Source organism: Hibiscus syriacus, unplaced genomic scaffold (genome assembly GCF_006381635.1).
Source record: "Hibiscus syriacus cultivar Baekdansim isolate YM2019G1 unplaced genomic scaffold, ASM638163v2 tig00112949_pilon, whole genome shotgun sequence".
Taxonomy (NCBI): Eukaryota; Viridiplantae; Streptophyta; class Magnoliopsida; order Malvales; family Malvaceae; genus Hibiscus; species Hibiscus syriacus.
The window spans coordinates 124,941-152,352 of record NW_024063423.1 but is presented as its reverse complement, the minus strand read 5'-3'; the positions used below and the strand labels follow the sequence as shown (position 1 = coordinate 152,352).

General features: G+C 35.6%; 2 protein-coding genes and 1 pseudogene across 2 annotated transcripts; all 3 read left to right on the top strand.

The window, feature by feature from the left end:
* Positions 1–866: 866 nt before the first annotated feature.
* On the top strand, positions 867–2,591 carry LOC120184787 (thaumatin-like protein 1). The gene is made up of 3 exons (XM_039189166.1): positions 867–1,206; positions 1,315–1,984; positions 2,150–2,591. Exons 1-3 carry the CDS (start codon positions 1,149–1,151, stop codon positions 2,475–2,477), a joined length of 1,056 nt encoding a protein of 351 aa, XP_039045097.1. The 5' UTR covers positions 867–1,148; the 3' UTR covers positions 2,478–2,591.
* Positions 2,592–5,258: 2,667 nt separating this feature from the next.
* Positions 5,259–5,795, top strand: LOC120184796 (annotated as a pseudogene).
* A 2,283-nt stretch (positions 5,796–8,078) lies between these two features.
* Positions 8,079–27,377, top strand: LOC120184773 (actin-depolymerizing factor 5-like). Its single transcript, XM_039189152.1, has 4 exons — positions 8,079–8,169; positions 8,269–8,342; positions 26,400–26,585; positions 27,178–27,377. The coding sequence occupies exons 1-4, from the start codon at positions 8,149–8,151 to the stop codon at positions 27,326–27,328; spliced, it is 432 nt and encodes a 143-aa protein (XP_039045083.1). The 5' UTR covers positions 8,079–8,148; the 3' UTR covers positions 27,329–27,377.
* The last annotated feature ends 35 nt before the right edge of the window (positions 27,378–27,412 follow it).

Sequence of the window (27,412 nt, the reverse complement as noted above, 5' to 3'; positions counted from 1 at the left end):
AACTGTATCACCACATGCGTGTAGGACAAATCGACCCCATGTGTCGGGAAAATTCATAATTGGTCCCTGCAAATCTTACCTGCTTCTCACATATTCTTTGAAAAGTTCACTTTATACCCCCTTTTTCACTCTTGTTTTTACCAGATGAATCCATGAACAAGAGGAAACCAGAATTATTAACAACCCAATTAGTTTTAGGGATTAGATGCAATTAATTTGGCGGCTTTGCCTGTAATCCTATGGTTTCCAACCTCATGAATGATGACAATGATGTTTAAAACAGTATCATGTTCTTACAAAAGAACATCACTTTGCTCAATGTTTGCGAGAAATTGTATACACGCAGAAATTATATCTTATATTAATTGAAAATCATATGTTTCTGTCTCTCTTATCTTTATTTATAAATGAAAGCACGAGTCTAAAAATTTCTAAAATATCATGTAAGAGAAGGTAGTATTTTTCAAAAAATAAATTTAAATTCACATATTTAATATTTATATTTATAATAATTTAAATTATATATATAATTTAGATGTTAAAAGTATGAAGTTAATTTAACTTACAAATATATAAAAATAAATATTAATGTAAAAGTTTAACAATTCTAGGGAAACAAATACGAAATTCCAATATCCTAAAAGGGGAAAAATAAAATGTTTTGATTTTTCAAAGGTCCTCATGTTAATTTTCCCAAAGCATGGCTTGGTACTTCCATCTCCAGCTTTGCAAGTTGCCACTCCTATCAAACAATGTTTTTTTTCCGGTTATAAAGTAAAGAATTAAATAATCAAGAAAAATCAAAGATAGGAATGAAGCAGCGAGTAGTATTATATTTACAGCATCAGCAGACACTGATTAGACCCCAGCTCAGTGACCTCTCACCTATCTCCCATTATTCCACTTCTGTCGGTTTTTGGGCGATTTAACTCACTCTCTTCACTCGGATTCACCACTGGGAGGGCCAGGGTCATGGGCTCACAGCAAAGCCTCCCCTGAATTGTCTTCTGTTCCGCCATTATTGTACCTTTGCCCGTTTTCTGAACCCATAACACCAACACTTGACGTTCACACAGCTCCATTTATCTATCTTTTAAGCTTCAGCTAGATAACTGAGGAAGGTGGAAAAAATAAGCACTATAAACCTCATGGATCTTCACTTCATTAGCTCATTAGCTCTCATTGTCTTGCTCGTGACCCCGAAAGGTTAAAATCTAGCTCAATCTGTTCTGGGTTTCTCTCACTTCTACAATTTTAGAAAGATTTGTTCTTTAAACTTAAAAATCCAATCTTTTTTGTGTGTTTTTTTATCAGGTGTTAATGGTGCTTCTTTCACGTTTGTCAACCGATGTGATTACACTGTTTGGCCTGGGATTTTAGCAAATGCAGGGAGTCCTGGACTCGGCAGCACCGGCTTCGAGCTTCCCAAAGACTCGTCCCGTTCGTTTCAAGGCCCGACGGGTTGGTCGGGTCGTTTCTGGGGCCGAACGGGCTGTAAATTCGACGGATCCGGTTCCGGGACCTGCGTAACAGGCGACTGCGGGTCGGGTCAGGTGGAATGCAACGGACTCGGCGCTGCTCCGCCCGTAACTCTGGCTGAGTTCACTCTCGGTACAGGAGGGCAAGATTTTTACGACGTCAGCCTCGTTGACGGCTACAATATGCCGATGATCGTCGAAGGAAGTGGCGGGTCGGGTCTTTGTTCTTCTACTGGGTGTACGACCGACTTGAACCGGCAATGCCCGTCGGAACTCCGAGTCGGCGACGGTGACGCTTGCAAGAGCGCGTGCGAGGCGTTTGGAAGCCCGGAATATTGTTGTAGCGGCGCGTACAGCACACCCGCCACGTGCAAGCCATCGATTTATTCTGAGATGTTTAAGGCCGCTTGTCCCAGATCTTACAGCTATGCGTACGATGATGCCACGAGCACTTTCACCTGTACCGGAGCTGACTATACGGTGACGTTTTGTCCCTCTTCTCCCAGGTAATAATCCACTATCATGCCACTTCATGTTTAATTCGAATGTTATTTTCATTTAAAAATTTAATTCGACGAGAATCATTTAATCCTCCGATCGATGAATCTTACAAAAGATTGTATATTTACAGCAATAGTAATTAACTAATTGTTACTGGCATTATGTTGCAGTCAAAAATCTACACCAGTTACAGAAACTACCCCAATGACAGGCTCAACATCGCAAGGATCAGGGTCAGAACGCGCGATAACTTATTCAGATAACGGTTACGGATATTATGATTCGGGTTATTCGAGTTCAAGTTACACGTACTCCGGAAATGGATACACCGGTTCGGGTTCAAACACTGAACCAGGAGGGTCCGGTGAAGCAATGTTGACAGATGGGTCATGGTTAGCCGGGTTGGCAATGGGAGATTCAGCAGCAACAACAGCTCCACGTATTCTACAATATGCACTAATGGCATTATTAACTGCTGTCTGTCTTTTGGCTTCATGACATAAATTCTACTTGTAGTCTCGATCCATCTTCGTTTTATGCCCCTTAGGGTTTCGATGTATAATATAACAGTAGAGGGTGTGTCCTCCCCCTAAAATTTTGAGTTTTTCTAGTTCTTCATTCGAATGCACCGAGTTGGATTTTATTTTTGATGAAAGAATTTAGATTTAAATATAAAAAACAATATTATTAAGAGAGGAAATTACGAACTCCAACATAAATCATGAAATAGACGGCATATAAAAATATGTAGATAAATTGCGTGATTTGTGGGTTAGCATTTTTGGGTTTTGGAATTACTTAAAAGCTTGTTGTATGTAATGTGAACGGAGGAAATTGGGTGGCGAAGGGCTCTCGTCTCGAGCTTTGAGCTCCGCTTTTGGCATTGAAGCCTATTGCACTTTGTTCGGTGGAAAAATGGAATCAATACTCAATGGTGGTGAAGAAAATATATTAAAAATGGTTGGTTGAAATTCTAAACAGAATATGACTAATGGGACCTTTGAGTAAAGTGGAAATGCCCTTAAAAAATACAACAAATGAGATGCCTTCCGATTGGAGAATTGGAAGAACATCCTAATAATTCCAATCAAACAGTTCACTCGATGGTCTTCCAGAATCACTGATGGCAGTATAAAATGGCGAACCACGGTAACAGTAAGTCGTCGTTGAGGTTTTTTCCGATATCCGACGGTGACTTATCTTGGTTCTAATTGCCAGCAATATATATCCAAAGCATACCCCTGTAACTGAACGCAATTGCTGATAAGATAAAAGCTCAGCAATCGTGCAGCTTACCCTTTTGCTGATAAGATAAAACTTGTGCGGAAAATCCAGTAGATTTTAAACAGTGAAGAGGACCCATTTTGTAGGGAATCGGATCTCAATAGTGAAACAACAATTATTTTAATCAAATAAACTGGTACACAGTAGCAACATAAGTATTCAATAAAATGCTTAACAGAACAGTTCTTCTACCTGCCGATAAGGAAGTGGTTGAATTTTCCGCCTGACGACTAGCCATTGAGTACCGTCACCCACCAACCCTTCAATGGAGCAAGTAAGGAGAATTACGGAGGTCGGCAAACGATCGGAGGCGAGGCAGGAAACGAGACCAAAAGCTTTACCGACATCAGACAAATTGTTGAGCTGGAGCTGGGTAAGGTTCATAATCGTCTTGATAGCATCAGAGTAGTTAGATTTTTGTCGCAAAAATCTAGTCAGGTTTTTATCAAATAAAATCTACTTAAACTCGAATTTGATCGAATGATAAATAGAATTATATAATACTCAAATCAAAATCACATTGATCAAAAACTCAATCTAACCGGACTATGTAAAGCCGGTATAACAAGCCTAATTGAGATCATAAATTCATTATATCTTTGGATCATAGGTCGTGTTGGGCTGATCGCTATGGATTTTGGATTATGGCAACATTTGCCCATATTTTGCTCATTTTTGGACCGACATCGTAGATAGATTTTGAATTTGATAGCTCGCAGAAAAAGTGTAGTTAATTTCAATTTGGACCCTTGTTGTAACTTTGATTTCAAGCGTACCCATTTGTTTTCTTTTGCTTTTATTGCTCAAACACTACACGAAGCAACTCGTTTATGCGTTGCTTCCTTTCATTATACTCATGCCGGTCTTCTTTGATGTTTATTGGTTCGTTCCTTGTACTCTGAGTTCAGCTTGTGACGATGCTTTCCCCTTGGTTTACAGAATTCCGTTGCTTGTTTTTATTCTGTTAATAGTTGGGGTTATTGTTTGGGTCAGTGTGGCTAATCGGCATCGAATCGAGTTGACCGTGGGGATCATCAGTGTTGCTTCCGATGCACTGTCGATGAATTTAGGATTGTTTTTGGTGATAGCTTTGTTGATGGTATTTGTGTTCATGTTCGTTTAAATTTTTAATATTTTATTCTTGTTAGTATAATTATTTTTGAAGGTGTTCATGTCCGTTTATTCATTGTTCGTCAATATATTCGTTTAACGTTCTTGATTATATTTGTTTAGCATACACAAATATTGTTTAACATTAGTGTACATATTTATATGTTCAAAAATGGTGAACTTATGTCATTAGTTCTTTAGCTCCTTAAACTTCACATTTTAAACTCTAAAGTTTACCCAATGTTCAATTTAGCCACTATCCTTACCAATATTTAAAATGTGAAAATTAAAAGGAAATGGAGAACCTGGTAAACGAGCTTATAAACGATTCAATAAACGAGGTTGTTTGTGAATATAAACGAACCAAATACACCATTATTCATGTTCGTACGCTTATTAATTGAACACAAAATTTTTGTTCGTACTCGTTTATTTAATTTAATAAATGAACATAAACCAATGTTATACAAATGGTTCACGAACAGTTAATCGGACGCTCTACTCATTTACACTCATAATCTCAAGTTTATGACCATTGTTCAATCGTACTTCTCCAAGGATGATAAGAAACCCAAGGATCGTATAAGAAGTTCATTGAGGCAACTTCTGTTCTGGTTTTCTTAATGTATTAATATAAACAGTTTCTACTTTAAAGTGATGGTAACTGAAATAAGTTAGAGCTGGAATTTTGTGTTTTTGTGTGTGTTTCTGGTCGGATGCTTTGGAGGCATGCTTAAAGTTCGAATACCGATTGTATTGGTTAATTGTCGAAGATTACATTCTTGCCAGCAGAGATGGACCCATGCATTCTTTAGGGTGGTCACTGAAATCCGAACATTTTTCAGTTAGTTACTATTTTATTGATTGTACCCGCCTGATGTTCGAATGGTGATGTTTTCTTGTAAAGAACTTATTTGCAACCGTGCTGTTCGAATGGTGCGTGCTGCGGTTGATAGTGCAAGACAAGATGTTCCCGGGATAGTAAATCTTGTCCTAAGGTGTTGTGTTAGTTAATGCCTGTAGACTTTCTTAACAAGTTCACTATCAACTTCGCAGCCATAACTGGTGAGGCATACTGCACATCTGCAAGGATGACATACATTCAGGTATGTGTAATCGTACAGGGTGTTAGTGATCTAGGGGTCGATGCATGCATCGTCGCTGCTCTTGCATGGGTGCTGCTGATCATGGTGCTGAATTACTTTGTCCATGTATTGGACGACGTGATCGACACCTTTGACGTCTTCTATGCGATCAATCGAGATAGGGCAGAAGTATACAAGCAGGAGGTTGATGAGGTTTATGTTCATTTACCCATCAATAGGAATAATAGTAGTAGTTCGTCATTCCCTTTAAGAACTCATGGTGTATTCTCTGTATAGATTAGAGATATCCCTCTAAATTTGTAACTTAAAATACTATGTTGTTGCTAACTTCCCCTTTAGGCAGATTGTGTATACCATCGTATAGAATTGAAATTATTGCACTATTGACTGTACACTTGTTGAAGCATGTTGACCAGTTACGTTATTTTATCATAATTGTTATACCTCCGAAAATATTCTCTAAAAATTTCTCAATCTTCATACCACATCGAATCTTCCAACAGTTCTTCAGTAATTGATCTTCAAACAGATTTCTCTGTTTGTTGGAGCCCATAAAAACTCGAGTTCCTCAAGCACAAACTCTCAAGTCAGCTACGGTACATAGACAAGACATTTGACAGACACATGATTCATCAGAACGAAATCTAAAATTAGATTACTAAATTTATCTAAACTGTCAACATACGAAAAGCCATAATAATCTTATGGCTGACACACATATTAAAGACAATTATAAATACCCTAACAAAAAATGAGGAAAAAAATTGGATTATTCCTAACTAGCCAACCTCTTTGTGTTTTCTCATAATAACCCGTTCTCTTACTCCATCAAGCACAAGTCAACGATTGGTCCTTCATTGATCGCGGCTTTTCACCAAAAGTATAAGAATGAACCAAATTTATTAACCGTAGATGATTAGAGAGGTACATGCATGAGATTAGAGAGGTACATGCATGAAATCAGAGATAGATCGAGAGGGGACAGGTGAGGATAATCGTCCCTCTAGAAATTTAAATCTTCTACGTATTTTAGATATATTTCTATTAAAATTTTATTTTCGCCCCTTAAAATTTTAATAATTTACCCTCACTAATAAATTTTGTGCCCATCCCTGCATGAAATTCAAGCCAGGCACCTTTTATATAAACAAAACGCCTCTATACCACTTGCTCACTTCACCATTGTAGCATGTCTTGTTTCATCGATAGATCTTCCTAATCTCTGTCCTGTAATAGTAAAAATGTCGATTAAATTTATAGATAATTTAGAATTAATCTCAAAAGTTGTAATTTTTGTTATCCATAATATTCGAATTCGATGTCCTATCCGTGATAGGACTAGAGGTGCACAAAAAAACCGAATATCCTATTTTGTCTAAAAAAATATTCGAAACCGGATTTTGGAAAAACCGGTATTTTTTAAACCGGATCGGATATTTAAAAATCGGATAGTATAACCAGTTTGAGAAAAAATTGAACGACCGGTTTTTTTACCAGATTAAAAACCGGGTTTTTTCAAACCGGATAAAAAACCGGTTTTTTATCCGGAAAAAAATCCGATTTTTTTGCAAACCGAAACCGGTTACACCATCCGGCCCTCCAAACTGATTAGGATCCGATCTGGTTTTTTTAAAATCCGGTTATTGGGTTGGAGAAAAAACCGGATCGATTTTTATCCGATCCGGATCGGATTGAAATCCGGCTTCTGTGCATCTCTAGATAGGACCGCTGTATTTCCAGTTCAAGCAAAAGCAACTTTCAGATTTCTCCTACATGGAATTGGTACACCCTTTTATAAACATTGATGATGATTGATAAAAATGCTGCATCTGCTTCCTGTCTTTTGCAGCCCAATAATTTTTTTTTAAATAATTATTGTTCCTTTAAATAATTTTCAAATAAGATATTTTTAAATATGATGTAAAAATTACTCATAATCTTTTTTATACGTTTAAATTTAAAATATGTGTATTCGAACATATTTAAATATAATGTCTTTGAAAAATATCAATCAAGTTAAAATTTTATAGACAAAATAATTAATTACAATGAAAATAGGTCTTGTGTATTACACTATTGGAAATAATTATTTAATATTTAATTTATTACCAAAGTTTTTAAAAGCGATGTAACTTATTAAACTTCAAATTAATTGTAATCGGAATATGTAGTCATGTTTAAATAATACGATAATAGGTTAATTTGTCATATTGCATTTACTAGGAAGGTAATTAACCAAATAATCTTATTTTTAACATTCATTCAATATAATAAAAATTATTAAGTATTTTATTGTTAAATTATTTTCTTCATAAAACAGTTGTGAAACAAAGAGAAAAATTAAACTTTAATAGGCAAAATAGAAATGAAAATAAAATTAAATAGTGAAATTTATAATTTACCCTTAAACTTTTTAATCAACCAGGTCAGATTCTATTTCAGAGGATGAACTCTCCTAATCCTATTTAAGACAACTATTTACTGCGCATATCATTGCAAGGTAATAGACTGAGTTGTAATTATCAGTGAAGTTTAGTGGCATTTACAGATCCTATTTCTTTATATAAATCCCATTGCAGCTTTCAGTTCTCATCTCCGACGCTTTCAAGTTTCAGCGGCAAAAAGAAGAAAAAGCGACGAATTGAACTCAGTCAAACAACCCTTCAACAATGGCCATGGCATTCAAGATGGTAGATCCCATTCAATTCTTATGCCCGTTTTTTTCTTCTTATTTTCAATTTAATTTTAATTTTACGTAATTCACTCGATTCGGGTGTATGATACTATAGGCTACGACCGGGATGTGGGTCGCCGATGAGTGCAAGAACTCATTCATGGAGATGAAATGGAAGAAAGTTTATCGATACTGAAGATACTAATTTTTTACCCATATCATTATTATTATTATTATTATTATTATTATTATTATCATTATTATTATTATTATCATTATTATTATTATTAAATATATTAAATACATATATAAATATTATTAAAAAAATAAATAATAAAAAATAATAATTACAGGCCCAATTACAACTGGACCGGCCCAGTTACAAACCAACCAGAACCGGTCCAAATCCAACCAGAAACCCTAAATATTTGGGTTTCCAGTTAGGGTTTCCTAACCCTAATCTAAACCAGCCGCCTCATCACAACCGTTGGATCTGGCACGATCCAACGGTCCAGATGGCTCCAGAGGGAAACCTTAGGGTTTGATACCCTAGGGCCACGCGGCGCCGCCCCAGTTTCCACGCGGCTGCTGACACTTTCTCGCCGCCTCCACCGCTGCCACGTCCCGAATGAAGACTCCAGAAGATCAACACCAGCCGTCCATGCAATAGCTACGGGGTGAGTCACCACTGGTAGTCCGGTGACTCACCGAGAGCCCTTCTTCGGACCGGTCCGACGGCTACAACGGTGGTGGCTATAAAAGCCACCACCCCATCTGCAAGAAGAAAAAAAAAAAAAGAGGAGAGACAGAAACCGAGACAGAACCGGAGAGAAAAAAAAAACAGAGAAAGAAAAAAAAACAACAACAACTAAACCAACGATCTCAGTCAGCATCAACGCAGCAAGGAAAAAAAGAGAGAAGAGAGGAAAAAGCTTACCCTGTCATCGGAGAGCCCCAACCGTCACCGGATCTCACCGGAACCTTCGAAACACCGAAGGTACTTTTGTAGATTCGCTCCGATTGGAAGTTTTTTAGGAGGAAACAATACCGGAACCGTCCTTAGGACGGTCCGATCTATCTATTAGTATAAAAAATAATTTTTCCGGCCACCGGATGTGGTGGCCGGCGGTGATAATCACGGCGGCACACGGTGGCCGACCGTTGACCGGCTTCCCTCCGGTGAGGGAAGCTAGAGAGAGGCGAGAGAGTTTTAAACTCTCTCGGTTTAGAGAGAGAGGGAAATGAGAAATGAAAGCTGGCCCTTCGGGCCAGCCGGGTTTGGACCATATATAGTCCTTCCCGAACGACGTCGTTTCGGGAAGGACTATACGCGTAATTATAAAATAGTTAAATCCCGTCCGTAGTCCTCCCAACTTGTAAATTTTATATTTTGGTCACTAAACTGAATTTATAATAATTTTAATTCAGTCTTTGAATTTTAATTTTATTCATTTTAGTCCTTTTTATTAAAATAATATATTTAGGATAAATGACAGATTTAGTCCCTTAATTTTAATACATAATTTTTTTTAATCCCTAGTTCATATTTTTAATTTATTTTATTATAAAATTCGAATTTTAGATAATTTTATTTTGGTCACTAAATTATTAAATTAGAAAATAAAATATTTAATACCTATAATTTCAATTAATTAGGAATTAGATTTAGTTTTATTTTTATTATAATTTAGTTATTTATTTTTATATGTTTTCATTTTACCGCTTAAAATATATTGTTTTAGTGATATTTTTTATTTTATTATATTGTTAAATATTTTTATATAGTCATAAATATACATATAATAAATAGTAATTTTTAAATATTTATTTTTAATATCAAAGAAAAGGACAGTCTTAATACAACTGGATGTCCTATTTTGATATTTTAAAATTAAAAATTAAACAATATTATTTAAATTAATATTTATCAATATCAAAGAAAAGAGCTGTCTTAAGGTACCTAGAAGTTCTTTTCAGATATTTTTAAATAAATAAATATTTTTATATAATTTTGAAATAATAAGATTAAAAATTAAATATATTTTTTGAATTTTTAATAATAGAGACAATTTATAATTAAAAAGTACCAATTTTGGGCGTTGTAGGGGTGCTAATCCTTCCCTAAACGTAACCGACCACGAATCCCTTTTTACTAAAAAGAACGAATTTTTGGTTATAAAACGCAGATCAGTTCATTTTTTTTTTGATGTTTTCTTAAAACTCTTTAAAAAAAAATAATTTCTAGGTATTCGACCTACCTGATCCAAAAGGTCGATGGCGACTCTCAAATTATTTTCAAAATTATTTATTCACATCAATTTCCCCGCCAAATTTAATATTTCGTGCCCGGACGAAAACCGGTTACGACAGCTTGGCGACTCTGCTGGGGACCTGGTCAAACTTTTAAAAATTAATTATAAATTGTCTCTATTAGTTAAAAATTAAAAATTTATATATTTAATTTTTAATTCTTTCTTTTCAAATTTTTTATTTATTTATTATTTTTATAATATTTATATGTTTTATTTTATTTGCAAGTATTTTATTTCAGTATTTATTTTTCTGTCAAAGGTCTGAACATTTCTCCTCACACACAACACTTGCATTGCATTACATAAAGCTCTATAATTGAGTTGTCCCTTTTAAGTGGGAGTGAAAGCAACGTCTTCGTGAGAATTTATTCTCCGTGTTAGACCTAGCAAGTAACTTTCGGGGTTCATATGCTCTATGTCTTCGTGAGAATTTATTCTCCGTGTCAGGCATAGAGAAATGTATCCCCTCGAATTGAACTCGATCCACTTTAGTCTGTAATGGACTAGGATTGAGGGTTAGCAGCCTAAGGGGGCACTAACATGGACAATTCGAGTACCTTTACTCCTAGATCTGAAACCCTGCATATAAAAAACCTTAGAAACTCTTCCAATCCGAAGTCATGCCGAAATTTTATCCAAAATAGGTGTACACACAAGAGAAATGATTTCTGTCTTTTCTGTTAATTTATTTATTGTTTAAATTACATGTTTATTTAAATTATTTAAATTCAGAAAAGCATGTTTAAATAAAGAATATTTATGTAAATGTTATTATTCTTTAAACTAACTTATTTTCTTTTTGTGTGTTCATTATTTTTCTGTTTGCATTGCATCATGAAGGATAAAAGACATTGATCCTTGTGTTAATTGTCTCATTGGAAAGCCTTCATCTATGGATAAAAAGTGTTCAAATCAAGTAATTCTAAACTCAGAAGTAAGACAGTGGGCTGAAGACTTACAAAGACAAGAAGGAGACAGTCTGCAGGATGATTATATATCTGACTTGGCCAGTTATGCTCCAGTTTCATTAAAAAGAAATGATATGCAAGATTTGCGAAGCATTTGGGAAAGTTGGGATTCAAACAAAAAATTGTAGTTTTATCAGACTTACGGAGACATCCCATATCTGCTCTATGTAGAAGTTGATGATGAATTACTCAGAGCCCTAGTTCAATTCTGGAATCCAGGGTACAATTGCTTCACTTTCAATAAGGAGGACTTGGTCCCTACTATTGAAGAATATACAACTTTGTTACATCTTGAAGGTGCTTTGGAGAATCGAATATATTCAAAGTCAATTAAAACTCAACCCTTTCGAGTTAAATTAGCAAAGATTGCCGGGGTACGAGAAGAATGGGTAGTATCCCGTACAAAACAAAAAGGCGAAAGCGAAGGCATAGCTTGGACCAACATCAGAGAACTTATTCAAAGCCATCCAGATATTAAAGTACGATTCGATCTATTTGCTCTGGGTATATATGGTATGGTCATCTTCCCAAAAGTATTGGGATATGTCGAAGCTGCAGTGGTAGATTTGTTTGAACAGCTACCGAAGAAGATTAATCCTGTTTCTGCAATCCTAGCAGAGACCTTCAGATCGTTAAATGCTTGCAGAAGGTTAGGAGGTGGACGATTCTCAGGGTGTACCCAGTTGTTATATGTTTGGATCCGTAGTCATTTCTGGAGGACGGAAAAGGTTTCATACCGACGCTTCAATACGGATTACTCACCATTAAAAGAATTTATAGAGCAGGAATGGCCGAAAGAAATTAAGAAAGATATGTGGATTAATGCCTTTCGAAATCTGCAAAGCAATGACGTTGTTTGGCGAGCTCCGTGGCAAATACAAAGGGAATTCTTTTACAGGTGTGGTGATTACAACTGGATAATGATGCTCGGATTATGGGGAGGAATTGGATATGCACCACTTCTGGTTATAAGACAATATGAAGGTCGTCAATTTGTACCTGTCACTGCTGGATTACAGTCATCTGAGTTCGCATTCCACAGCAAAAATTATAAAAGAAACATCATGGAAGCCGTTACAGCTTGGAAAACAACTTTTTGTATCCGAGCTAAAGCAGCAAAAGAAATGCTAACTCCTGATTATGAAGATTGGAGATCTGTCAGAAAAAACGAAAATATTCCTCTACCAGATCAAAATGAGGATATTTCTATGGAAGATCGCATTAAGGTGGTTCCATCAGAGATTGAAATCTTGAAAGCTGAGTTTGAAGCAGAAAGAGATGTTTGGTCGAAAGAGTTAGAGCAAATGAGACAAGATAAAGCTATGTTGGGGGTTGACATTGACTTTCATTCATCACAATGTGCAATGTTGAGAAAAGATAAAGAAAAAGGTGAGGATGAGTACAGATCCTTACAGAAAAATTACCAGGAGTTATATAAATCCCGAAAAGCATCAGGACCCAGCCAATCGATGGTACAGATGACCAGAGAATTGAACATTGAGAAAAGACGAGTTGAAGATCTGAAAGGAAAGAATAACCGTCTACTCAAAAGCCTGGAAAAAGGAAAGCAAAAAATGGAAGATTTCGAGGTTGACAGGAGAGAGCGAATTATAAAACACAAGGCTGAACACCGCGAGATCATGAATGAAATGCAAAGAGAAAGGGATCGAGCCAAAGATTTAGAAGAGATGAAGAATGACATCTTTGATAAATTTGAAGGCGAGAAAAATATCATGTTCAAGGGATTTGAATCTGAAATGAACCAGTTGATTGCTGAACTTGAAGTCAGAGGCCAAAAGATGGAAGAATCCAATGTTGAAAAAGAAAAATGGGAGCTGGAAAGAAAAAATTTCAACACCAGACTTGAGGTAGAGCAGGAAGTGGCTAGAAATTGGATGCGAAGATACAGAAACAAGGATGTTCAAATCCAGAAGCTTAATCAAAGAACACAAGAAGCACGAACAAAACTTGAAGAAGATCTGGATCAGTCTAGAAATAAAAACTCAGAGTTTAATGCTTACATTTTGCAACTTGAAGAATCATTGTTTCAAGAAAAGGTTCGTCTAGGACCTAATGATCTCAAAGAAAGTAATGAGGAAAATGCTTCACTACGAAGACGCATTAGAGATCTTGAAAAAATTCTGCACAATTGTCAAGTCAGAATCACTGAGTTAGAGCAGACTCTTGAAGAAACAAATGAACAATGGCAAAAGTCAACTGAGTTCTATGTCGAAAGAAGTGAAGAAAGAAGCAATATGGTGTTCGAGGCCATGGTACAAATGAGCGAAGTTGCTAGATATATTGGGGAATTAGCTGTTGAAGCCAAAATAATTGAGCATCATGTTGATCCAGTTTCTAAGTGCGGAAAGAAGGTTTCATGGTTAATGAAAGAAATTATAGAGCTTAATAGGAAAGCTACGCCTTATCTGTAGTTCTGAACTATTATAAAGAAACTTTTGTATGCCGATGAAAGTTGTTCTATGACAGTTAACTTTTTGGGATCAATGTTTTTTGCATACATACATTTTGCATACATTCATCATTCATTTCATAATTTTCGCTATGAATTATTATTTATTAAGTTAAAATTTATTAATTAAAATTTGAAAAAAATAATATTAAAAGATTTTTCAATCGCAGTTACTCTGGCCAAAAGAGAAATACAACATCAATACGGTACTAGACAAGCTACTAGGAGAATTATGGAGGATAAAATACAGCGTATTGAGGAACAGCATCATAAAGAACAAGAAGAAATGAGAATGAAGCTGGAAAAAATTGAAGCTAGTATTGCAAATTCACAAGACAGTATGATGAAGAAGATAGAGGACATGTTTAAAAGGCAGGCTATCAGTGGAAAAATGCATGAAAATCCTGTATCTTTTGACCAAGAACCCATATATCCTCTAGGTTTCCCACCAGAACCAATTTATCATTCTGGTACTACACCTATACAAATCAATGCTCGTACATCTGCATTACAAGAAGTCAAACCTCATGAAGATCAACAAGTGGATCCTGCATCTTCAAGCAAAAATCCGCTTATATCCGATGTGAAAATAGGGGATCTTAATACTGAACATTTGATCCCAGATTTGAATGAGCTGAATGAGAAACAAAAAGTAAATGAAGAACTGACCAGACAGATCAAGAGCTTAGAAGAACGAATGAAATCCGTAGAAATAACTGAATCGTTCTATGGGTTTGATGCTAGTGAGTTGAGTTTGGTTCCAGACCTAATCCTCCCTATCAAGTTCAAAGCTCCCGAATTTGATAAATATAACGGTACTACATGCCCTTCATCCTACATTACTATGTTTTGTCGAAGAATGGCAGGATATGTGAAGGACGAGAAATTGTTAATTCACTGCTTTCAGGATAGTTTGACAGGACCGGCTTTAAAATGGTATACTCAATTGACCAAAGCCAACATTAGATCCTGGAAAGATCTGGCTAAAGCATTCTTAGATCAGTATCGCCATGTAACAGACATGGTTCCTGATAGATGGACTCTCCAAAACTTGGAGAAAAAGAATAATGAAACATTCAGACAGTATGCCCAGAGATGGCGTGACACTGCGGCCCAAGTTCAACCACCTTTGTCAGAAAAAGAGGCCACAATAATGTTTGTCCATACATTAAAGGCTCCTTATTTAAACCATCTCATGGGGAATGCAACCAGAAATTTTGCAGATTTGGTCATTTCTGGAGAATTAATTGAAAATGTCTTGAAAAGTGGCAAGATTGAATCAAATGATGGGTCTAGTTCCAAAAGACCTACGTACCGGAAAAAGGAGAATGAAGTTAACAATGCAAATTCTTACAGCAAGGATTCATCGAAAAGTGTTACAATAACCCAGCCAAGGGTTCAGAAAGAGGAAACAAACACTAATCGAGCAGAGTCCAGAGGATCTCGAAAGGAAAATGAAAGGTTGTCTTTTACACCTTTACCAGTACCATATGCAGAGATCTATGATTCGCTGTTAAAAGCAGATGTTATACGGCCTTATCCTTTGGTTCCCATGCAACCACCATTTCCTCCTTGGTATGATACAAAGGCACAATGTGTTTACCATGAAGGAATTACGGGTCATTCCATTGAAAACTGTTTAGCATTCAAAAGGGTGGTTCAAAATTTGATCAACACCGGGAAGTTGGAATTCAATACACCATCAGCATCAAGTCATCCATTGCCAAATCATGGAGATAAAAACGTGAATGCAATTCAGGAAGAGAACAGAAAGAAAGCAAAGACTGACATTTCTGAAATTAAATCTCCGTTTGTTTGGATATTCCAACAACTTTCTTTAGCCGGTATAATTCCACAACAATTCAGGCCAAAGCAGAATGAAGGCAAGAATTATTGTGAATATCATCAGGAGAAAGGGCATAAAATACAACTATGTCCTGAGTTTAGAGATTTGGTGCAAAAATTGATGAACAACAGAGAAATAGAATTCTTTGAAGAAGAACCCGGGAAAAAAGAAGATGATGTTTGCTCATCAGAGGATTCTAAACCGAGTCAAAGAATAAATGATCCTGTGATCATTAATGTGAAATCATCTACGGTGATTCCTGCACCAATAAAGCCAAAAGTAGTTATTACCACTCCTCTACCATTTCCATACAAAGATACCCGCAGGGTACCTTGGAATTATACTACCAATGTTTCAATGGTAGGAGGATCTGTTTCTCTAGATAAAACAGAAAAGAAAATACAAAGCCTGAGTACAACATCGACATCTGAAGCAGTGAGCGAGGTCGGTTTCTTTACAAGAAGTGGGAGATGTTACTCTCCCGAAACATCCAATGCTTCAGAACAAGCGAAAGCAAAAGGAAAAGCCATGGCAATACCTCAGAAGGTATTTGAGGATGAATCCCTTCCAGCATTTAATGAGCCTGTGACAGAAAAACAAGCTCAAGAATTTTTGAAATTCTTGAAACATAGTGAGTATAGTGTGGTTGAACAACTACACAAACAACAAGCGAGAATTTCTATTCTTGATCTATTGATGAATTCAGAAGCACATAGAAATGCTTTGATGAAAATTCTCAATCAAACATTTATCCCCGAAGATATATCCCTCAATAAACTTGACAGAATTGTGGGACATATAGCCGCTGACAATTACATAACATTCACAGACGATGAAATACCGGAAGGCGGAATGGGGTCAGTAAAAGCTTTGAACATCACGACACATTGTCATGGTCATGTGTTGCCAGGAGTATTGATTGAACATGGATCCGCTCTCAACTTGATGCCCCTAGTTACACTTCAAAGAATGCCTCTGGATCAATCACACATGAAGAGTTATCAGAATGTGGTACGAGCATTTGATGGTACTCAAAAAGAAGTGCTTGGGAAAATGGAAATACCATTGTTAATTGGCCCAGTTGTGTACAATATTGACTTTGTAGTGATGGACATCCACCCTACATATAATTGTCTATTAGGAAGGCCATGGATTCATTCAGCAGGAGCCGTTCCTTCTTCATTACATCAGAAATTGAAATTTGTTGTTGAGGGACAACTAATATGCGTCAGTGCTGAAGAAGAAATCATTGCGTCTGTAACAAGCGATGTTCCATATATCGACACCAATGATGAGGCTCTTGAATGCTCTTTTCGAGCTCTTGAATTTGTAAATGCAACCTTTATTGCAGAAGGAAGCAAAATTCCATATCCCAGACTGTCGGATTGCACCAAGATGACGGTACAACAAACTTTAGGCATCGGAGCTAAAACTGGGAGAGGTCTAGGAAAGAATCTTCAAGGGATTTCAGTTCCTATCAGTATAAAGATGAAAAAAGACCGTTTTGGGCTAGGGTTTAAGCCCAATCTTCAGCAAAAGAACAAAGAGATGAAAAGAAAATGTGAAGACAGAAAGGCAAAATTGAAAGGAGGAGAAATCCTTTGGAAACACATGTCTTTCCCACAGTTGAAGACAACATTCAGATCAGGGGGAACAATTAATGTGGAACAGCAGCTTGTTGAAGCCTTTAAAGAAGAAAAGTTGACGAAAGATCAAGACATAGTTGAAGAAGCTATGAATGGATTATTTATCAACATGATCACGAATGACAACAAAACTGGCAAATACTTGGATAGGATTCGACCATGTCTTCCTGGAGAAATACTCACCAATTGGACCACTGAAGATCTTCCTATAGTTTTTAATATTAATGCAGAGTAATATTCAGAACTAATCTTTATGTTTAGCTCAAAAATATGAAAACTTTTTGTTATCTTGTAAAAGAAATTATGTTAAATATAAGAACTTTTCTTTAAAATTTTCAGATGGCAATCATTCTTTACATTTTCTTACATTTTTACATTTATTTATTTCATAAATTTACTATATTCTTTCGGAAATATGTCCGATTTAAATTTGCAGGTGTCACAGTGTTAATAGCATGTGTATTCCTAAATTTAATCCATTGATAAATTTAGAGTATCCTATATGTCTGGAAGAAATCAATGGTTGTGATGATGAACTGGAATGTGATGTTCCTACTGAACTATTAAGATTGGTAGAAAAAGAAGACAAACAAATTCTACCCCACAAGGAAGAGGTTGAGACTGTGAATTTGGGAACAGATGAAGAAATAAAAGAGGTGAAAATTGGTACTACTCTGACAATCCAGATAAAACAAGAATTGATAAATCTCCTTCAAGAGTTCAAAGATATATTTGCCTGGTCTTATCAAGATATGCCTGGTTTGAGCACATATATAGTGACACACAAGCTTCCAATCAATCCCGAATATAAACCAGTCCAACAAAAGCTCAGACGAATGAGGCCAGAAATGTTGTTGCAAATCAAAGAAGAAGTAATGAAACAGATCAATGCAGGTTTCCTACAGGCAGCTAAATACCCAGAATGGGTAGCCAACATTGTGCCCGTACCAAAGAAAAATGGGAAAGTTCGAATGTGTGTGGATTACAGAGATCTCAACAAAGCTAGTCCAAAAGATAGTTTTCCATTACCCCACATAGACACATTGGTGGACAATACTGCAGGACATGCATGGTTTTCATTTATGGATGGCTTTTCAGGATATAATCAGATAAAAATGAATCCTGAAGACATGGAAAAGACAACATTTATAACCATGTGGGGCACATTCTGTTATAAAGTGATGCCATTTGGATTGAAAAATGCAGGGGCAACATATCAAAGAGCCATGGTAACTTTGTTTCATGACATGATGCATAAAGAGATTGAAGTATACGTGGATGACATGATTGCCAAATCCCGAACTGAAGAAGAACATATTCAAAATTTGAGGAAGCTTTTCCAGAGGTTGAGGAGATATCAATTAAAGCTTAACCCCGCAAAATGCACTTTTGGGGTAACTTCCGGAAAACTTTTGGGATTTGTGGTCAGCAAAAAAGGAATCGAGATTGATCCAGATAAAGTAAAAGCAATTCAAGATCTTCCACCACCCAACACAAAAAAAGAAGTTCGAGGATTTTTGGGAAGATTAAATTATATATCTCGGTTCATTTCTCAATTAACTGACAAATGTGATCCAGTGTTCAAATTACTTCGAAAGAACAATCCTGAAGTCTGGAATGAAGAATGTCAAGAAACGTTGGATATTATTAAGAAATATTTATCCAATGCCCCAATTTTAGTATCACCAATGCCTGATAGACCATTAATTCTCTACTTAACGGTCTTCGAAAATTCGATGGGATGTGTACTAGGACAACATGATGAATCTGGAAGAAAAGAAAAAGCTATTTATTATCTGAGCAAGAAATTTACTGATTGTGAAGTTCGATATCCACCAATACAAAAATTATGTTGTGCTTTGGTGTGGACTACTCGAAGACTCAGACAATATATGTTATACCATACTACTTGGTTGATATCAAAACTTGATCCTTTGAAATTCTTAATGGAATCACCAGCTTTGACAGGCAGAATGGCTAGATGGCAGATGTTATTATCCGAGTTTGATATTGTATATGTCAACCAAAAAGCAATAAAAGGAAGTGTAATAGCTGATTTTCTGGCCAGTCGTGTATCAAATGATTATCAGCCTTTGAACTTCAATTTTCCCGATGAAGATCTGTTATGCATATCCATGAATGAAGAAGTCAGAACAAATGATGAATTTGCAACTTGGAAGCTTTACTTTGACGGAGCATCTAATGCTTTGGGACGAGGAATCGGGGCAGTGTTAATTTCTCCAGAAAATATTTATTATCCTTTTACAAGTAGACTGGAGTTCTTTTGCACCAATAACATGGCGGAATATGAAGCTTGTGTCATGGGATTGAAAGCAGCTATAGAAAGAAAAATCAAATTTCTCAAGATATATGGAGATTCATCTTTGGTGGTGTATCAATTGCGAGGAGAATGGGAAACAAAAGATCCCAAATTGTTGGAATATCGAAATTTTACACTCGAATTAGTGAAAGAATTCGAGAAAGTTACCTTCAATTATCTCCCTCGAGAAGAAAATCAAATGGCAGATGCTTTGGCTACATTAGCTGCTATGTTTCAGGCAACTAAGAAAGCTGATATGATGCCAATCAAAATGCAAGTGTATGAAATTCCTGCACATTGTTATAATGTGGAAGAAGAGGTAGATGGTAAACCGTGGTATCATGATATTCTGCAATATATCAAAAATCAAAGTTATCCACCAAATGCATCAGAAATTGATAAAAGAACCTTGAGAAGAATGGCTGCTGGATATTTTCTTGATGGAGAGATTATGTATAGAAGAAGCAATGATCAAATGCTATTGAGATGTTTAAATACCAGTGAAGCTCGAAATGTCATTGAAGAAGTACACAGTGGAATATGTGGAACACATGCAAATGGTCTTTCTATGGCCAGAAAAATAATGAGATATGGATACTATTGGGCTACCATGTACACAGATTGCATTGATTATGCAAGGAAATGTCATAAATGCCAGATATATGCAGACAAGATTCATGTACCCCCATCTCCTTTACATGTAATGACATCACCATGGCCATTTTCTATGTGGGGAATAGATGTCATTGGGGCAATCACACCAAAAGCATCGAATGGACATTGTTTTATCCTTGTGGCAATTGATTATTTTACCAAATGGGTTGAAGCTGCTTCATACACCAATATTAAGAGGTCCACAGTCTGTAAATTCATAAAGAAAGAGATAGTTTGCCGGTATGGCCTACCAGAAAGGATCATTACAGATAATGCTCTGAACCTGAATAACAAAATGATGACCGAACTTTGTGCACAGTTTAAGATCAAACATGCAAACTCAGTGGCGTATCGTCCAAAAATGAATGGGGCAGTTGAAGCAGCAAATAAGAACATCAAGAGAATCATTACAAAGACTACTGAAACTTACAAAGATTGGCACGAGAAGTTACCTTTTGCTCTATATGCATATCGAACTACTGTTCGAACATCTACTGGGGCAACACCTTTTTCTTTAGTCTACGGGATGGAAGCAGTCTTACCAATTGAAGTTGAGATTCCATCGCTTCGAATATTGAGAGAAACAAAATTGGATGAATCTGAATGGATCCAAGCTAGAGTTGATCAATTGAACCTTATTGAGGAGAAAAGATTGAAAGCTATTTGCCATGGACAGATGTATCAAAAACGGATGATGAAGTCTCATGATAAGAAAGTACATCCAAGAGAATTCCAAGAGGGTGATCTAGTACTAAAAAAGATCTTGCCTATACATAAAGATTTCCGTGGGAAATGGATGCCTAATTGGGAAGGGCCATACGTTGTGAAAAAGGCCTTTTCCGGAGGAGCGTTGATCTTGGCAGAAATGGATGGAAAAATTCTGAAAAATCCAGTAAACTCGGATTCTGTCAAGAAATATTATGCTTGAAGAGAAAAGAAAAAAGAAGAAGAAAAAAAGAGAAGAAAAAAAAATAGAAAATGAAAAAAAAAGAGAAGAAAAAGAAAGGGGGTCAAGGTGAAAACCCGCAAATGGCATCTTGTAACCAAAGGAAGGATTTGAGTTGAAAACCTGAAAAGGCGGCTCAAATGCAGTTTGATATTAGGCATCTGGCAATTGAACTCTCTTAAGATTTTGACAGTTTGGGAGAAACTTCACATCTACAAGCATTTTGACAACGTTTGAGATCTTCCAGACAAAAGCTTACATCATTACTCTAAATTGTGTCAACTTGATTAATTTAGAAATACTTATGCTTATAATTTGTTGAGACATTTGAATTTTTATTATTCTTATGTTTGCCAAAATTTTGAATACAATTCTATTTATTTCAAGTTCAATTTATTTAAGAGTCAATTTATTTTTGGAAATTCAATTTATTCTTTTCTATTGAATTAACATAATTTTGAAATAATTTAAAGATTTCTGAATATCACTTTATGTTAATACTTTTAAATACATGGAATACAAAGTAGGCAAATCATCATTAGCTTAAAGTCATGAACATCAAGATTATTACACGGGATCCTACCGACAACAAAGTCGAATCCGCCAAATATACTCATCAATTGCTCCAACCAATCACCATTCAGTTCTTGCACATTTGTTTTCAAAAAATATACTAAGACAATAGAAGGTGATCTTTGCAGCACTAATTCCAACAAAAGGAAACAAGACATTGATATCACTAGGAAACATGTTTCTATACAGATCCTTGTATATGGTTTTTAAGGAAACCTAGAAGCATTTCCACCTCATCAGGTTCAAGTGGAGTAACTTTATTCCTTCCAACCCATACTAGATTCCATTTTCAGCACTCATCAAGAACATACTTCTGGACACTCGAAGGTGGCTCATTGTCATAAGCTTCAAAAGCCTTACAGACCCTTTCTGTCAATTTGGCACTTCCTGTACATGTTTATAAACAGTTCAACTTTGTTCTTGGATCCCATGAAAGCCATCATTTCTTTGTCAATGGAAAAGCATCAGCACATGGAGGAAGCAGAATAAGAGAAAATCTATTCTTAATTGGCAGAATTATGAATATAGCCCTTTTCAGTGTAATAGCATGGAAATACTTCGAATCTACAAATTCTGGCTCTACATCAAATAAGTGTTGTGATATCTTAGTCCAATCATTGAATTTGGAAGATGAATTTGCCAATAGCATCTTCTAGAAGTGTTCTTTGAGTTATCTGATCTGATTTGGCAGAACCAATCATTGAATTTGGAAGATGAATTTGCCAATAGCATCTTCTGGAAGTGTTCTTTGAGTTATCTAATCTGGTTGGACAGAACCAATCGTTGGAATTAAAAGATGAACTGCATGATCGTCTTTATTATGAAGTTTCTTTTCAAGCTTCTTTTGCTTATTCCTTTCCCAAAAATCATAGCACAAGTTTCGCCTTTGCTTGTAACTGGGATCATCACATAATGGCTTCCCATCTTTTACCGGAAGAAAGCTATTGAAGTTTTAGCATCTGAGAATCCCATTTTTGTCAAGTATAACAGTTTATTCTCTTCATCAGAATCAGAATTCAAGATTTCTCGGTATTAGAAGAACTATCGATATTTGTGAAATCATCTTGAAAGGTCACTTCATAATCAGATGAATTGTTATCAGAATCAACATGTTGCCTGAATGCAAGCTTTTCAAGAGCCTATACTATTGAGTTTTATTCTCAAGAGGTTTTGTGACATTATATCTACATCTATATTTGTCAAAGATGATAGATTCTCTGATTCGAAGAAGGAAGATCTATTGGGTTTTTACAACTGAAGAAATACTCAGTTCACCAATCTGAAATCAAATAACTTAACATTCATGCATCATATTTTAGGTGTTTACAAAAATAGGTGCATTTTCATTCATTTTCATCTATGTTGAATTTCTAACAGGAATTTCAAAGATTTTAGCAAAGATTCAAATCTATCATTTGATGGGTTAGCTTTTCCAGAGAAGTTCATAATGAGAAGAACTCATCTGAAGAAGGAAGAAGAAGTTCATAATGAGAAGAATTTGTTCAACCTTTTACCTGAATTCATCACTTGATGGATCATTTTTTCCAGAAAAAGTTCATAATGAGAAGAACTCATCTGAAGAAGGAAGGAGAAGTTCATAATGAGAAGAATTTGTTCAACCTTTTACCTGAATTCATCATTTGATGGATCATCTTTTCCAGAGAAAGTTCATAATGAGAAGAACTCATCTGAAGAAGGAAGAAGAAGTTCATAATGAGAAGAATTTGTTCAACCTTTTACCTGAATTCATCATTTGATGGATCATCTTTTCCAGAGAAAGTTCATAATGAGAAGAACTCATCTGAAGAAGGAAGAAGAAGTTCATAATGAGAAGAATTTGTTCAACCTTTTACCTGAATTCATCACTTGATGGATCATTTTTTCCAGAAAAAGTTCATAATGAGAAGAACTCATCTGAAGAAGGAAGAAGAAGTTCATGATGAGAAGAATTTGTTCAACCTTTTACATGAATTCATCATTTGATGGATCATCTTTTCCAGAGAAAGTTCATAATGAGAAGAACTCATCTGAAGAAGGAAGAAGAAGTTCATAATGAGAAGAGTTTGTTCAACCTTTGTTTGATGCTATCACAGAAGGAGATAGATTAGCATCAGCCTTTCTAGAAAAAAGTTCATAATGAGAAGAATTCATCAAGAGCTTATTCAACCTTTTGAATGACTCTATCACAGAAAGGAGGTCATCATCATCCCCAGCAGAAAGTTCATAATAAGAAGAACTTATCTGGAGAGAGAGAAGAATTTATTCAATATCTCCATTATGATCAAGTGAAGCCAAATGGATAAAAAAATTTATTATCTTTTCATCTTTGCCCTATTCTTGTTAACACAAGAATGAGCAAAGAGGGGCAGCTGAAGATACTAATTTTTTACCCATATCATTATTATTATTATTATTATTATCATTATTATTATTATTATTAAATATATTAAATACATATATAAATATTATTAAAAAAATAAATAATAAAAAATAATAATTACAGGCCCAATTACAACTGGACCGGCCCAGTTACAAACCAACCAGAACCGGTCCAAATCCAACCAGAAACCCTAAATATTTGGGTTTCCAGTTAGGGTTTCCTAACCCTGATCTAAACCAGCCGCCTCATCACAACCGTTGGATCTGGCACGATCCAACGGTCCAGATGGCTCCAGAGGGAAACCCTAGGGTTTGATACCCTAGGGCCACGCGGCGCCGCCCCAGTTTCCACGCGGCTGCCGACACTTTCTCGCCGCCTCCGCCGCTGCCACGTCCCGAATGAAGACTCCAGAAGATCAACACCAGCCGTCCATGCAATAGCTACGGGGTGAGTCACCACTGGTAGTCCGGTGACTCACCGAGAGCCCTTCTTCGGACCGGTTCGACGGCTACAACGGTGGTGGCTATAAAAGCCACCACCCCATCTGCAAGAAGAAAAAAAAAAGAGGAGAGACAGAAACCGAGACAGAACCGGAGAGAAAAAAAAAACAGAGAAAGAAAAAAAAACAACAACAACTAAACCAACGATCTCAGTCAGCATCAACGCAGCAAGGAAAAAAAGAGAGAAGAGAGGAAAAAGCTTACCCTGTCATCGGAGAGCCCCAACCGTCACCGGATCTCACCGGAACCTTCGAAACACCGAAGGTACTTTTGTAGATTCGCTCCGATTGGGAGTTTTTTAGGAGGAAACAATACCGGAACCGTCCTTAGGACGGTCCGATCTATCTATTAGTATAAAAAATAATTTTTCCGGCCACCGGATGTGGTGGCCGGCGGTGATAATCACGGCGGCACACGGTGGCCGACCGTTGACCGGCTTCCCTCCGGTGAGGGAAGCTAGAGAGAGGCGAGAGAGTTTTAAACTCTCTCGGTTTAGAGAGAGAGAGGGAAATGAGAAATGAAAGCTGGCCCTTCGGGCCAGCCGGGTTTGGACCATATATAGTCCTTCCCGAACGACGTCGTTTCGGGAAGGACTATACGCATAATTATAAAATAGTTAAATCCCGTCCGTAGTCCTCCCAACTTGTAAATTTTATATTTTGGTCACTAAACTGAATTTATAATAATTTTAATTCAGTCTTTGAATTTTAATTTTATTCATTTAGTCCTTTTATTAAAATAATATATTTAGGATAAATGATAGATTTAGTCCCTTAATTTTAATACATAATTTTTTTTAATCCCTAGTTCATATTTTTAATTTATTTTATTATAAAATTCGAATTTTAGATAATTTTATTTTGGTCACTAAATTATTAAATTAGAAATAAAATATTTAATACCTATAATTTCAATTAATTAGGAATTAGATTTAGTTTTATTTTATTATAATTTAGTTATTTATTTTATATGTTTTCATTTTACCGCTTAAAATATTGTTTTAGTGATTTTTTATTTTATTATATTGTTAAATATTTTTATATAGTCATAAATATACATATAATAAATAGTAATTTTTAAATATTTATTTTTAATATCAAAGAAAAGGACAGTCTTAATACAACTGGATGTCCTATTTTGATATTTTAAAATTAAAAATTAAACAATATTATTTAAATTAATATTTATCAATATCAAAGAAAAGAGCTGTCTTAAGGTAACTAGAAGTTCTTTTCAGATATTTTTAAATAAATAAATATTTTTATATAATTTTGAAATAATAAGATTAAAAATTAAATATATTTTTTGAATTTTTAATAATAGAGACAATTTATAATTAAAAAGTACCAATTTTGGGCGTTGTAGGGGTGCTAATCCTTCCCTAAACGTAACCGACCACGAATCCCTTTTTACTAAAAAGAACGAATTTTTGGTTATAAAACGCAGATCAGTTCATTTTTTTTTGATGTTTTCTTAAAACTCTTTAAAAAAAATAATAATTTCTAGGTATTCGACCTACCTGATCCAAAAGGCCGATGGCGACTCTCAAATTATTTTCAAAATTATTTATTCACATCAATTTCCCTGCCAAATTTAATATTTCGTACCCGGACGAAAATCGGTTACGACAGATACATAGTGTTCAAGATCGATGAACAATCGAGGCTGGTGACCGTTGATAAGGTCGGCAGTTCCGGCGAAAGCTACGACGATTTTACTGCATCTTTGCCGACGGATGATTGCCGATATGCTGTGTTTGACTTCGATTTCGTCACTGTTGATAATTGCCGGAAAAGCAAGATCTTCTTCATTGCATGGTTCGTCGCCTTTTCTATACACTTCGTCTATGTTTATTCTCTTTCAATTTTTTCGTTAGTAGAACAAAGGTTGACTATTTTACCTTTTATAAAATGAGAACTTCATTATTTATACAAGGGTAACATGGAAATAATGCATACCAAAAAAAGGGTAAAATATGTAGTTAGTAAACTAATTATCATTTTGGTTACGATTTGGTCATTCAACTATTTTTTTTAAATTATCACGAACGTTATGTTTTGTTTCATTTTAATCGGTCACAGTTAAAAAAATTAACATAATTGATGTCATTATATATTTTTAATTTGTTCAATGATGATGTGAAATTACCTTATGATAATATGGCAGCATCACCGTTATTTTTTTAACGGCTAATGGTAAAAAATGAAACTAAAACATACCTTCTATATTCGGATAAAAACACCAAATTTACAATGGTGATTGATCACCGTTGACCAAGTCAATGCCCCGCCATTTTTAGTTTCTTTTACTAAACCAGGGGCAAATTTGCATGCCACCCACTGAATTGATGGTCCAAAGCCATTTAAATTAAAGATAATAAAAATGATGGGCATTTATTAATTTATTTAGGTCCCCAGATGCATCGAGAATAAGGGCAAAAATGCTGTACGCAACATCAAAAGATGGGCTGAGGAGAGTGCTTGATGGCATCCACTATGAGGTTCAAGCAACGGATCCCACTGAGATGGGGATGGATGTCATTAAACATAAAGCTTATTAGGAGAGTAATTATAATTGTATGAATTTATTGAATGGTCTTGGTGATTAAAACGAGTGATATTCTCTTTTAAAGTTTTGAGTTCGA

Coding starts and splice junctions, on each gene's coding strand:
- LOC120184773 (XM_039189152.1), top strand. CDS start 8,149: ATGGCCATGGCATTCAAGATG. Junction 8,170..8,268: donor TGGCCATGGCATTCAAGATG/GTAGATCCCATT, acceptor ATGATACTATAG/GCTACGACCGGGATGTGGGT. Junction 8,343..26,399: donor AAATGGAAGAAAGTTTATCG/ATACTGAAGATA, acceptor CGGTTACGACAG/ATACATAGTGTTCAAGATCG.
- LOC120184787 (XM_039189166.1), top strand. CDS start 1,149: ATGGATCTTCACTTCATTAGCTCATTAGCTCTCATTGTCTTGCTCGTG. Junction 1,207..1,314: donor CTTGCTCGTGACCCCGAAAG/GTTAAAATCTAG, acceptor TTTTTTTATCAG/GTGTTAATGGTGCTTCTTTC. Junction 1,985..2,149: donor TTTTGTCCCTCTTCTCCCAG/GTAATAATCCAC, acceptor ATTATGTTGCAG/TCAAAAATCTACACCAGTTA.